Genomic DNA, 14,335 nt, shown 5'->3' with positions numbered 1-14,335 from the left:
TTCACTGACAGTCAGTGTGCTGCGTTCACTGACAGTCAGTGTGCTGCGTTCACTGACAGTCAGTGTGCTGCGTTCACTGACAGTCAGTGTGCTGCGTTCACTGACAGTCAGTGTGCTGCGTTCACTGACAGTCAGTGTGCTGCGTTCACTGACAGTCAGTGTGCTGCGTTCACTGACAGTCAGTGTGCTGCGTTCACTGACACCGTGTGTGTGAACCATTACAATCCAGTATAAACAACTGAACATCTGGGCTTTCCCAATCTACATTCTTCCTGTGAAACATCATCAGTCACAACCAGACTAGCGTTCACATCTGGAGTTCAGACCACATGACCCGAAGAGGTCTCACTCTGTCGGTTTTACCAAGGAGCTAACTAAGTATCCCAGCATGCATTTCAGATCAACCAGCAGTGACATGGGGAATTACAGTCAGATACAGTCAGATACAGCAAGACAGTCAGACACAGTCAGACACAGTCAGATACAGTCAGACACAGTCAGATACAGTCAGACACAGTCAGATACAGTCAGACACAGTCAGATACAGTCAGACACAGTCAGATACAGTCAGACACAGTCAAACACAGTCAGACACAGTCAGATACAGTCAGACACAGTCAGATACAGTCAGATACAGCAAGACAGTCAGACACAGTCAGATACAGTCAGATACAGCAAGACAGTCAGACACAGTCAGACACAGTCAGATACAGTCAGACACAGTCAGATACAGTCAGACACAGTCAAACACAGTCAGACACAGTCAGATACAGTCAGACACAGTCAGATACAGTCAGATACAGCAAGACAGTCAGACACAGTCAGATACAGTCAGATACAGCAAGACAGTCAGACACAGTCAGACACAGTCAGATACAGTCAGACACAGTCAGATACAGTCAGAGACAGTCAAACACAGTCAGACACAGTCAGATACAGTCAGACACAGTCAGATACAGTCAGATACAGCAAGACAGTCAGACACAGTCAGATACAGTCAGATACAGCAAGACAGTCAGACACAGTCAGACACAGTCAGATACAGTCAGACACAGTCAGATACAGTCAGACACAGTCAAACACAGTCAGACACAGTCAGATACAGTCAGACACAGTCAGATACAGTCAGATACAGCAAGACAGTCAGACACAGTCAGATACAGTCAGATACAGCAAGACAGTCAGACACAGTCAGACACAGTCAGATACAGTCAGACACAGTCAGATACAGTCAGACACAGTCAAACACAGTCAGACACAGTCAGATACAGTCAGACACAGTCAGATACAGTCAGATACAGCAAGACAGTCAGACACAGTCAGATACAGTCAGATACAGCAAGACAGTCAGACACAGTCAGACACAGTCAGATACAGTCAGATACAGTCAGATACAGCAAGACAGTCAGATACAGTCAGATACAGCAAGACAGTCAGACACAGTCAGATACAGCAAGACAGTCAGACACAGTCAGACACAGTCAGATACAGTCAGATACAGCCAGATACAGTCAGACACAGTCAGATACAGCAAGACAGTCAGACACAGTCAGATAGTCAGATAGTCAGATACAGTCAGAGCAGTCAGTCAGATACAGTCAGACACAATCAGATACAGCCAGACACAGTCAGATACAGCAAGACAGTCAGACACAGTCAGATACAGTCAGACACAGCCAGAACAGCAAGACAGTCAGACACAGTCAGATACAGTCAGAACAGTCAGATACAGTTGGACACAGTCAGACATAGTCAGATACAGTCAGATGCAGTCAGACACAGTCAGATAAGGTCAGATACAGTCAGAAAATCAGACAGTCAGACACCGTCAGAACAGTCTGATACAGTCAGACACAGTCAGTCCTTTGTGTTTGAACTCATAAAGACATGAGTCTAAACTTGTGTCCTCTGTCTCTGAAAGGTCTACAGTTGTATTCTCTAACCTTGCAATAGACAAGAACTACAGTACATCTGTAACCACGGTAACAAAGATGATATCAAATTTTAGTTAGTAGTTTTCGTGACAACATTTTCATCAGAAGATGAAATGACATGAAGATCAGATGTCTAACAGTGACAGTTTCACCTGCTGAGGTTTAAAATATCCAGAGCTCAGCTCCAGTAAACGTCTGCAGCAGTTCATTAAACTGATCTGAGACCACGTCAGACCACATCAGAGCAGACCTGACAACAATGAGACCTGATCCAGAATCTGTTGGACCTGAACAGACCCAAACACTTCCTCTGTACTGTGTCTCTGATGGAACAAAGACTTCAGTCAGTGTCGGCAGAACAATGTGGAGACAGTCTGACCTTGGTGGGGAGGGGGAGTGGATGGTGATGGCGGTGGGGGTCCTGAGAGGCCACGGATGTCCTTTGTTGAGCCTGAACATTAATTATCCTCCTGTTAATAAAAAGTCTCACCTGCTGAGAAGGAGGAACCTGAACTGCGTTAACAGGTGTCCATAGTAACAAAGGGGAGGGGGGGCAAAGAAATGTGTTGTCATCAACTGCTCACACAGGGAGGGGGGGTCACATGCTACATTTGTTTTCAGTGCAACAAAACTATCCTGCAGTTGGTCTCCAGAGACCAGACCTGATTAGACTGGAGAGAATCTGGACCAGGTCCTGGTTCAGGTCCAGTCTTCAGTCTTCAGACCTTCAGACCTTCGTCAGGAGCAGGTGGAGGTGTCAACTGATTATTTCTCTGTTCACTGATACATGTCAGTCTGATCTGGTCTCAGATGACAGGTTCAGTCCATCAGGACCTGGCGACTGTCTGACAGTAAAACTCAAAGCCGGACTCTGTCTTTTAACTCCTCTCCTGTATCAGTCTCAGTTACCAGAATCCAAGTGGATCTGTGTGGACCAGCAGGATCAGCTGCTGCAGACTGAGGATCAGAGAGGTTTTCATGGTACCAGCTCAGACAGAGAGCAGCTTCAGGTTTCATTAGTCCTGCTCCTGACCGGTGGGGGTGTGGTGGGAGTGGGGGGGTGGGGGTGGCGGCAATTTAATGGAAATTACACACTCGTCCATTTTGGGAAGATTCAGCGTCGGGTTGACGGAACTCATCGATCAGCGGGACGTCCCGACCTGCTGAACCAAACATGTTTCTGTTTGAATCTCACCCTTCTTCCCCGGGGAAGGGGGGGTGACAGGCAGCATGACCGTGACCAATCAATGGACTGGGGGGCGTCTCCGCCCCGCCCACCCCCACAGAGGGAGGAGGGTTACTGAGAGGACACACTGTTCCCACTGAATCTGAATCCTGCAGAGGAAACTGACTGTTCAGGGTCCAGTCCTGGACTGGTCTGAAGTGAACTGGTCTGAAGTGAACTGGTCTCCTGGTCTGCATCAGACAGGATGCCTTCAGTGAACCACATGTTATCCCACAGTGCTGAATGAGCAATGAAACATGATCATACTGATGATACATACATGATCACACATGATGAGAGTCATGAGCAGCTTTAGGTACGAAGCTTCTGGGAAACAACTGTTACTAAATGAATCAATGAATCAATTAGCCAATTAACAGAAAGTTAATCAGCCACTATGATAATCAAATTATCTTCTTTAGCAATTTTCAAGAATAAAATTTGTTGGTTCCGTTTTTCTTTGTCTCAGGTGAGTGAACTGAATCGTCACCTGAAAACTGAAACTCACCTGTTCCACACCTGTACTGTGCACACCTGTTGTGTATTGTTGTTTATACTTGTACACACTAAAAGGAGTCACACACCTGGTCTGCGTTAACAAACAAAAGATGATTTTCATTCTCTGTGAAATATTTCTTTGTCTCTACTAAATGAAGGCTGGTTGTGATGTCACTGCTGACATCATCATGGTAAACTGAGTCTCAGACCTGCGGTCTGTGTGTCTGTCTCTGAGGACACAAACTGTCTCAGGCTCAATGAACTTTCTGTGAGTCGTCTTCATTTGATGAAGTTTGAACTTCTTCGACAGTTTAAAGGTGAAAGACGCCGAGAGGAGTTCGTCTCATCAGCTGCTGAACTGAGTGAACGAAGCAGCAGAGACTCAGGTTCTGGTTCAGTCTCAGTCTGATGAATTAAAACAAGATGTCTGGACTTTAGTAACGTTCAGCTGAAGTTTGTTAATATTAATATTTTCATTTTCTGAACTTTTTCTTCTTCCCCATGTCATTTTTTCAAACCTCTGAATAATGTTTCAAATAAAAACCCGGCGCACACTGAAGACTCTCCTGTCTGGAGATGGTGACAGAGGGGAGGGGATGGGAGGGGATGGGGAGGGTGTGGGGGTGTTAAAGGTCAGAGGTCAATGGTGTTTGATTTGTTGCACTCTGGAGTGTGAAACCTGAAACCTCACAGCTCTGCAGACACACTGAGCGCGTGCAGAACGACGCCTTATTTTTGGAAAACACAGCAGTGTAAATCCTTTCACTGTGTCCTCGTCCGCACCAGACTCTGTTTTATTTTCTCACATTTTTACACTTTAAATTGTCAGAGACGAGAAACTGAAACTTTCATTAAATTTAACAGAGAGAGAGAGAAATCTAAACCTGATTCAACCAATAACATTAAAACTAAATCAACAGTAAAATGAATTAAAAATGGACGTCACAGTTCAGCAGCCCAGTTTGTTCAGTTCACTGCAGGAAAAAAACGAAATAATACAATACCGATCAATTTCAGCTGATTATCAGCAGAAGTTACTGATTAGTTTTCAAATTGAAGTTTAAGATGATAAAAATCCGAATTAGTAGATGCAGAAAAAAACGGTTTTGAAGAGTTTAAATCAGTAGGAAGGTTTGATTTTTATCATCAGAGTCAGACTCACAGGAAAACATATGATTCATCAAAAAGAGCTGAATAATAATTATTAATAATAATAAAACTCGAGATATTTTTGAGTTGTTAACTTGAACTTGTCTAAACTGTTTCAGTCCGACTGATTTAAACACAGTCGTTCATCTGTGTCAGCAGCAGACGCCACGGAGTCGTCTGCTGAGAACAAACAATTACATTTATCAAATATTTCTGCTTTGTTTCATAATTATTATATTATATATTATTGATAATTATCTGTATTTCCAATGATTAAATCGATCTTTGCTTCATTGATAAAGTCTGCAGGGGTTTTTTTGTCTTCATAAAAACTATAAAAAATATTTACAACTATTTTAATAATTCTAATAATTTTAATCTTTGTCAAGTGATTTTTAAAATGAAATTCTCTGGTTGCAGCTTCTGAAATGAGAATATTTACTGGATTTCAGAGACAGAAAATATGAACAAAACAAAACATTTAAAGACATTTTGACAGATGAATTGATAACTTTCCCAAAAAAATAACTTGAAGATAAATCATTAATAAATAAGGGTTAATTGCGGGTTTGACACGCAGCACTGAATAACTGAAGATCTGAGTTTTACTGTGAAATTTCAGGAGTATTTCTATTTATACGGTTCACACAGAAATAAAAGTCAAACCAAAACATTATGATTTTAAATCAGGTGGTGACATTAAAAATAAATCGAGTAAATTTAAATTTAAATTTCTCTTGAAATAAATAAAAGCTGTTAACTTGTGATTATTATGGTGATTTTATTCTGTAACAAAATCAATACAATATAATGTATTACAATAATACTGACACACACACACACACACACACACACACACACACACACACACACACACACACACACACACACACACACACACACCTATCATTATTATTATTACTTAAATGTTTCTTTCTTAAGATTTAATCAATGTATTTTTTTTTTACAATTTATTTAAAGCCATTAAAAAAACATAATGTTAATATCATATATCATATTAAAGTACATCAATACTCTTATTACCTGTGTAGCAGTAAAGAAAATATTCTTCTACAGAGTTTTTGTTGTTAAAATTAATTTAGCTTTATAGTGAAATTATGATAACAATAAATTTAAAATTAAATTTAATGTTATTATTGGAATCTACATTTAATTGAAATAAATGCAGTATTAAATATATAAGAGTATATGTAAAAAAATATATTATAACGTTATTAGAACTGCTCCTGCTAATATTATTTTACATATAAAATATTTGTATATTTTATAACATTGAAACTTTAAATATCATAAGTTAAAGAGTCATAAGTTTAGAGTGGTTTGGGATTTAAGAGAAAACATAATTAAAAACAACTCAATTTAAATTTAAAGTAAAATTATTTTAGAAACATAAAATCAGCTTCTTTAATCAGCCAGTAAAATAAGGACAACAATAATGAGATGTGTAGAAAATATGAGAAGAAATATTTGATAAGACTGTTAACTTTCCTGGGTTCTTTGTGGGTTAGAGAGGAGGGGGTCTGGGGGGGTCTGACGGGGTCTGGGGGGGTATGAGGGGGTCTGGAGGGTCGGAAAGAGTGGTGAGTTGAGAGGGTGGATTAGTTCTGCTTGGGTGACCACCGCCCCCAACCCCACCCCCCTCTCCTCTTTGTCCCAGCTGTCAGCGGTGGATACGCTCCACCAATCACATGCTGCCGTCAACAATAGCTGCATCATTCCCAGAAACCCCAGAGAGGACGGAGACGTCGCTCCACAGATCGTCCAGGAGGGGAACTGATTTCATCTGAACTCTGATTTCATCTCCTCTGACTGATCACAAACAACAACAACAACAACAACAACAACAACAATACCACCACACACCGAGCCCCAGACACACAGCTGTGACCTTCCTCATGTTGTGTGTCATTTTCTCGTGGTCGGAGCAAACACACACTGATTTCATTTTCTAAACTTTTTGATTTCTGACAGAAAAAGTTTCAATTCCTGCGTCTTTGCTTCACAGAAACACAGACTGACCTCTGACCTCTCTGTTAGTTTCATGTAAGAATCTCATCATCGTTATTTTTAGACTCGAGGTGAGAAACCAACAGGTGTGTCATTTCACTTTCATGATCTCCGAGAGGCCCCTGAACGCCTCCTGAACGAGGCCCCTGAACGAGGCCCTGACCCCTGACGACCAACAAGTCAGACTGAGTGAACAGGATGTTTATGATGAAGTATTTTCAGATTAAAACATCATAAACTAACAGATGTTTCATGTTCCATATTCACATACAGAGGTTTAAAGATGTTTGTAGGAAAGATGAATATTTAGTTATGATCATAAAATAACGAGTAACAAATGATTTTAATTGACAGGGCAGCTCAGTGGCTCAGAGCGTACCACATGGGTTTAGTCCGAACTGCAGCAGCCGTGAGTTCAAGTCCGACCCGCGGCCCTTTACTGCATGTCACCCTCCACTCGCTCCCTGGCATTCCTGTCTCTCTCTCACTGCACCTTTCAAAATAAAGCAAAAAATTCCCCCCCAAAAAAATTTTTAAAAAAAGATTAGTAATGTTTTAAAACTATGTGACATTTCTAATATTTCTTCTGTTTTTCTTTCAGGTCTTTTTGTTTATTTTTAAAAAATCATTATTTAATGTCTGTATGTTGAAATTATATCAGTATATTTTATTTTAGCTGCTGCACAAAGACAAAAACCTGTTGTAATATCTTAATGATCTCTGGTCGTTAACAACCTCATCAACACAACTAAAACACTTCCTGTTCTTTGACCTATCGGCACAGTTGAACCCGTCAGTAAAGGAGGGGGGGGGGCTGCTGTCCTCTGGGCCCCCAATGGGGGCCACAGTGGACCCCCGCCCAGTCTTATCAGCACCTCGACACGGCCTGGATTACACAGCCCCAGTGGCTGCTGGGAGTTCTGCTAATCTGACCGCTCATTAATATTTAACAGAAATCCTGCCAGGAGACGCAGACATGAGCAAAGAGACCAAAGACCGAGACCGAGCTCTTCTGCTCTGGTTGGACAGGAGCCACTGTTGTTGTCGTTTGGCCCTCTGACCAGCCAATCAGCTGCAGCGTTCAGTCCCCGCTGCACCAACGAGCCGCTGAACTCGTCAGTCACAGCTCAGGGACAAAGTTAACCCACCAACACTCAGAGTGACCTCAGAGTGACCTCAGAGTGACCTCACTGTACACAAGTCAATGACTCCAATCAACAGGAAGAAGAAACAGAAACATCTGGTTTTAATCTGCACCAGACTCCCTTCAGTTTCAGGATTTTAGGGTTAGGGTTGGGGTGTGTGTGTGTGTGTGTGTGTGTGTGTGTGTGTGTGTGTGTGTGGGGGGGGGGGGGGGGGTTCATTACCTCTGAGTGGAGACTCCATCCAGTCACTAACAGTCACAGTATAAAGGGAAAGGTCAGCTTTTATTCTGAAAGACCTGCTCAGATGGACGTTGGGTGACTTTTATGTTTTAGACCATGAATGTTTTGAAGCACATTCTCCTCCTCATCATGGCGGCCATGACGGCCCCTCATTGGCTGTGATGCCCAGAAAATCATTGTTCGCCTCACGGCCACCAGGGACTCTTCTTCTTCTGTCAAAATCTCCAGGGGGCTTTAAACGCATCACTAAAGTTTGGACTGGTTGTGCAGATGTACTACACTGCTAACTGCTAACTAACTAGCTAACTCTCTCTCCCATGTCAGAAACAATATTAAATGAAATGAAATATATTCATTTACAGATTCTGGTACATTGAAACAAAAAGCATCTTAAAACTTAAAAAGTGACTCATTTATGAATTTCATGTCATTTATCAGAAAGCTAAAGTATTTATTTTTTAGGCATCGAATCACTTGGTGGAAGTTTGTCTGTTCATTTTTTGTATAATAACAAAAACACTATGAAGATAAGTATATAGAACGTACAGTGGAACATTAGCACCTCATGACGCACAGAGAAACAAACGGCTTTTAGATTTTATGTCAAAGAATCTGGGGAATTTTTTTAACTCTAACATTATTACTTGAGACTTTTTCTTTTCTGTGCATTTATTTATTTTATGTTGTTGCTTGACGTCCATCATTTTAGTTTTAATCTGATAATGAGAGAAATCTCTAAAAGGACAAAAATAACAACAATGAGGATCTTTTCAGTGATCTTGTGAGAACAGGAGTCGTCTGTCTTCTCTGTGTTTCCTCTCCTGACACTTTCAGCTTCATGTTCAGATCCTGTGGAGTAACAACAGTCTCCTGCTTCACTTCTGTTTTCTCTCACTTCAACCTGATATCAGTGAACTCAACACTTCAGCTCACTTTTCTCTCATCACCATAAATTCAGCTGTGTGAAGTTCAGAGTGCGCAGAGAACGACGACCGTCACCAAACACAACACACACGACTGAAACGTGACTCCAGAGTCTGAACTGTCGACTGAGGAGGAGGAGAAGGAAACATAAACCTGATCTCACCTTCAGAGACGAGGAGCAGGGAGGAGGAGCGCAGCCACCGGAAAGAGAAACAGAAGAAGAGATTCATGTTAGTGAACATAGAAACAATCACACATTATACTTCTATGAAATTTAAAGTCAGTTTCACTTTGTTTCTTTGAGACATGAATCTTTTCTTTTCTTCAATCTCATCTCAGCTGTTTAAAATGAGAGCAGGAGGAGGGGGAGGGGGAGGAGAAAGAGCAGGAGGACCAGGCTCCAGTCTCAGACTCTCCACTCTTTGTCTTCCACAGCAAAACAGAGCAGTTTGTTTTTACCTTCATTCACTCATTCACTCATTCATTCATATCGAAGGAGGAAAGATCAGAGTTGCAGTTTCTGTCTAGTCTAGAATCTAGACCAGCAAGATGATCCTGACACCCTGTCTGACAGTGAGTCTCTGTCGCCCTTCAGCTTCTAAACCATGACCCGGTTCAGGACGTCCACAGAGGTCTGAAGTGGTCTTGGTTGGACGCCCTGATACTGAAGCAGTCCTGGACCTGGACTTACCAATGTGACATGGACCGGTCTGTTCTGTGTGTAGGCGACTATGACTGTGTGTTTAACCTTCATGTGTGTTTTCTTTTCCGTTAGCTGATTGACCAGTCAACACGTCGTCATAGATACAGTTGTCATGGAGTGAGAGACTGTGATGACAAACAACAGGACGGTGTGTGTGTTGCAGCCTGCAGGGGGCGCTGTCAGAGGATCAGTCTGAAAAAACAATGACAGGCTAACGTTAGCTTGTTTGGGCTAATGTTAGCTTGTTCGGGCTAACGTTAGCTTGTCCTGTGGTGAAGGCTGCAGCCTGCAGGGGGCACTGTCAGAGGAACAGTCCGCTTTAGGTGTTATTTATGACAATGTGAAGGTCAAAGGTCGGTGTGTGGCAGCAGGACAGATTCAGCAGCTTAAGTCAAACTCTAATAAACCACATGATTTGACTCTGATCAGATCCAGATGTCAGCAGCTGGACCCACAGACTCGCTCCTGCTGCATTCTGATTGGCTGCTGTAAGTCCCTCCCCCTCTCTGATTTTTGATGGTGTTATTATGTGAAATCAGAGCCCCACACACACACACACACACACACACACACACACACACACACACACACACACACACAGACTAATTACACTGATTAGGTTATGACCCAGAGCTCAGTAAACGCTTTAGCTTCATCTCAGTCTGGATCCTGTTCTGAGACAAACAGGGTTTAATGGATGAAGCAACAGGACTGTGACACCAGAGACCAGGTTCACATCCATAAAGTATATTTGTATCTTTTTATATTATTAGTTAGCAACTAATAATATACAATATTCATATTGCTAACTAGCCTAGCACTGGCGAGTAAAGCCTAGCAAGCTAATGTTACAGTCTTACAGAACTTTTGGTTCATCATTCATAATAAATGGTTTGTAATTAAATTGTGTTTTATGCAGAATTTTTCACATTAAATATTATAAATGTCACAAATGAAGCTCTGAGGAAATGTAAGAGTTGTGAATTTAACGTCCTCAGAGTCTAAAGCACAGATTAGATTATAAATTTAAATCTGTCTGTGGATAAAATTCTGTGGTAAAATATGTTTCCTGTGCCAGAAATGGCGGCCATCTTGAAATTTCAAGTGGCTAATGGGAATAAACATACCAGTTCATGTGCTTGTATCCACATCTGACACATTATTGTAGTTATTATTGCTCTAAACAGACTTAGAACTGAACATGTGCAGTGGTTCTCCTCAGAGCTGCAGACACACTGAGGAGGGAAATCACTGCAGTTCACATGTAATGAGACTTTAATGAAGCACAGAGAACAGACTGTACAGAGGAGGTGCTGGTGTGGATTTAACAATAATAAACTTTTACCCCGGGGCAACAAAAGGGGGTAGTAGGATCATAGTGTGTGGTCTACACACACATTCACACTGATGAGCTGAAAGTAAAGAGAACATCTTCTGTCTCTTCAGTGAAGCTGCTGGAGTCTCACAGTAATAAACACTGTGTCTGCTGCTGATTTATTGATCCTCCTGCTTGTGAATGGATCAGCTCCTCATTCATGTGTCCGCTGTCAGTCTAAGATTCAAACCAGAGACGACCTTTGACCTCTGAGCTCAGACTCTGACGCTAAGCTGCTGCTGCACATTCACACACAGAAGAAGAAGAAACTCAGCTGTCAGAGAGGACGAGGAACAATAACCAGACCACTGTGTGTGTGTGTGTGTGTGTGTGTGTGTGTGTGTGTGTGTTGAAATGTGAGCAGTTTCAGTGTTTGACAAAGAAACAAAGAGAAAGAAACCCTGAGTGAAGTGATGACTGACAGTGACACACCTGATGGAAACTGTTTGACAGGTGTCCCAGCACACACCTGCACACACACCTGCAAGTTCACTAAGTTACATTAAAGACTTTAAAACCTTTTGATTCATGATCACATGTTCATCAGTGTGACTGTATGACATCATCTACACTTATTCCTCTTATAACACGTCAGGACCTATCAGCTGTAGAAAACACTTCCTGACTAATAAATTAAAGAGCTGCAACAATTAGTTGATTAATCGATTCATCTTTTGGGAGAAAATCAGCTGCTACTTTGATGATCAGACAGATAATGAAACATCTGACAGACTGAACAAGAAAGTAAAAGAGAGAAAAGAGTTTTATGAATATAATTTACTATTAAAATATACTACTTTAATATAATACTTTTAAAAACCTGAAACTGAATTCAAAGACTTTTCAGACCTTCAGCTGTCCACTGGCTCAACTCTGACCCCAAGAAACTATGTTCATATTCTGTTCTGAAGGAAACACAACGCTGTTGATTCAAGTCACTGACACGCTGATGCTGAACATCAGTAAAATGTTTAGTGACAACAACAGTTCCATCTCCACCTGTAGTGAGTCCATTATATTAAAGTGGTTCTGGTTCTGCTCAGACTCTTATAGAACCTGGTTCAGGTTCAAGATCCTGGTCTGGTTCAATACAGAAACAGTTCACAACCTTTTTACTGTGTAATATAAACACAGCTTAAGTCATTAGAAACACTGTGTGTGTGTGTGTGTGTGTGTGTGTGTGTGTGTGTGTGTGTGTGTGTGTGTGGTGGGGGGGGGGCTCAGACTCTGATCCAGACCCCCCCCTGTAGTCAGCAGTCCTCTGAGCTCCCTAATCTCCTCTGAGTTCATTAGCAACCCCGCTGCTGCCTGTTTGTCAGGAACCGTCCCGTATAAATGTGGCGTCTTACTGGAGGGAGCTCAACCAGCAGCCAATCAGAGCGCAGGGAGGGGGGGGCATGGGGGCGAATTAATGAAGACGAGACATGTTCAAAGTGAGACGAGGACACAACGCCAAGGACACAGAGGACTGACACAGTACACAGAGTACACACAGTGTACACACTATAGACAGTACACACAGTACACAGAGTACACACAGAATGCACAGTACACAAATTACACACAGTACACAGAGTTCACACAGTGTACACAGTACACACAGCGAGTACATCCACAACTGTTCTTATTAACACAGTTTGATTGACAGCTGAGATCAAACTGACTCCCAAACATCAGCATGAACTCTGAGCTGTCAATCAAACTGTCAACAACACATCTGTCAACACAAACCAGAGAACTGATCAGCAGCTGATCAATAGGATCAATATAAATCCTCATATCACTTTGATAATCTGTCACTGAGTTTCTTTGTTCCTGAACTGTGTCAGTTCAGATGAAAACCCTTCAGGACAACACTTCCTGATCTGTGCTGGTCTTCAACAGGACCAACCAGGGACCGCTAGAGAACCAGGGACCAACCAGGGACCAACCAGGGACCAACCAGGGACCAACCAGGACCCACTAGAGAACCAGGGACCAACCAGGGACCAACCAGGGACCGCTAGAGAACCAGGGACCAACCAGGGACCAACCAGGGACCAACCAGGGTCAACCAGGGACCAACCAGGGACCACTAGAGAACCAGGGACCAACCAGGGACCAACCAGGGACCGCTAGAGAACCAGGGACCAACCAGGGACCAACCAGGGTCAACCAGGGACCAACCAGGGACCACTAGAGAACCAGGGACCTACCAGGGACCAACCAGGGACCGCTAGAGAACCAGGGACCAACCAGGGACCAACCAGGGACCAACCAGGGTCAACCAGGGACCAACCAGGGACCACTAGAGAACCAGGGACCAATCAGGGACCAACCAGGGTCAACCAGGGACCAACCAGGGACCAACCAGGGACCACTAAAGACAACCAGGGACCAACCAGGGACCACTAGAGAACCAGGGACCAACCAGTGACCAACCAGGGAACACTAAAGACAACCAGGGGCCACTAGAGACAACCAGGGACCAACCACAGACCACTAGAGACAACCAGGAACCAACCAGGGACCACTAAAGACAACCAGGGGCCACTAAAGACAACCAGGGACCACTAAAGACAACCAGGGGCCACTAGAGACAACCAGGGACCAACCAGGGACCACTAGAGACAACCAGGGACCAACCAGGGACCAACCAGGGACAACCAGGGACCAATAGAGACAACCAGGGACCAACCAGGGACCACTAGAGACAACCAGGGACCAACCAGGGACCACTACAGAACCAGGGACCAACCAGGGACCAACCAGGGTCAACCAGGGACCAATAGAGACAACCAGGGACCAACCAGGGACCACTAGAGACAACCACGGACTAACCAGGGACCACTAGAGACAACCACGGACCACTAGAGACAACCAGGGACCAACCATGGACCACTAGAGACAACTAGAGACAACCAGGGACCAACCAGGGTCAACCAGGGACCAACCAGGGACCAATAGAGACAACCAGGGACCACTAGAGACAACCAGGGACCAACCATGGACCACTAGACACAACCAGGGACCAACCAGGGACCACTACAGACAACCACGGACTAACCAGGGACCACTTGAGACAACCACGGACCAACCAGGGACCAACCAGGGACCAATAGAGACAACTAGGGA

At 43.3% G+C, this 14,335-nt stretch overlaps 1 protein-coding gene across 1 annotated transcript in view; it reads right to left on the bottom strand.

Annotated features, from left to right (window-relative positions):
• The window catches only part of LOC111236208 (ephrin-A2-like), an 18,648-nt gene extending 15,734 nt beyond the window's left edge, over positions 1–2,914 (bottom strand). The window contains exons 1-2 of the mRNA XM_022764875.1: positions 2,844–2,914; positions 2,314–2,355 (exon numbers count right to left, since the gene is read on the bottom strand). Coding sequence (XP_022620596.1) covers positions 2,314–2,355; positions 2,844–2,914 — 113 coding nt within the window. The remainder of the gene's footprint in view (positions 1–2,313; positions 2,356–2,843) is intronic.
• Positions 2,915–14,335: the final 11,421 nt, after the last annotated feature.

The sequence above is a fragment of the Seriola dumerili genome, unplaced genomic scaffold (genome assembly GCF_002260705.1).
Source record: "Seriola dumerili isolate Sdu_G_001 unplaced genomic scaffold, Sdu_1.0 BDQW01000592.1, whole genome shotgun sequence".
Taxonomy (NCBI): Eukaryota; Metazoa; Chordata; class Actinopteri; order Carangiformes; family Carangidae; genus Seriola; species Seriola dumerili.
This window is presented reverse-complemented; position numbering and strand designations above follow the sequence as displayed.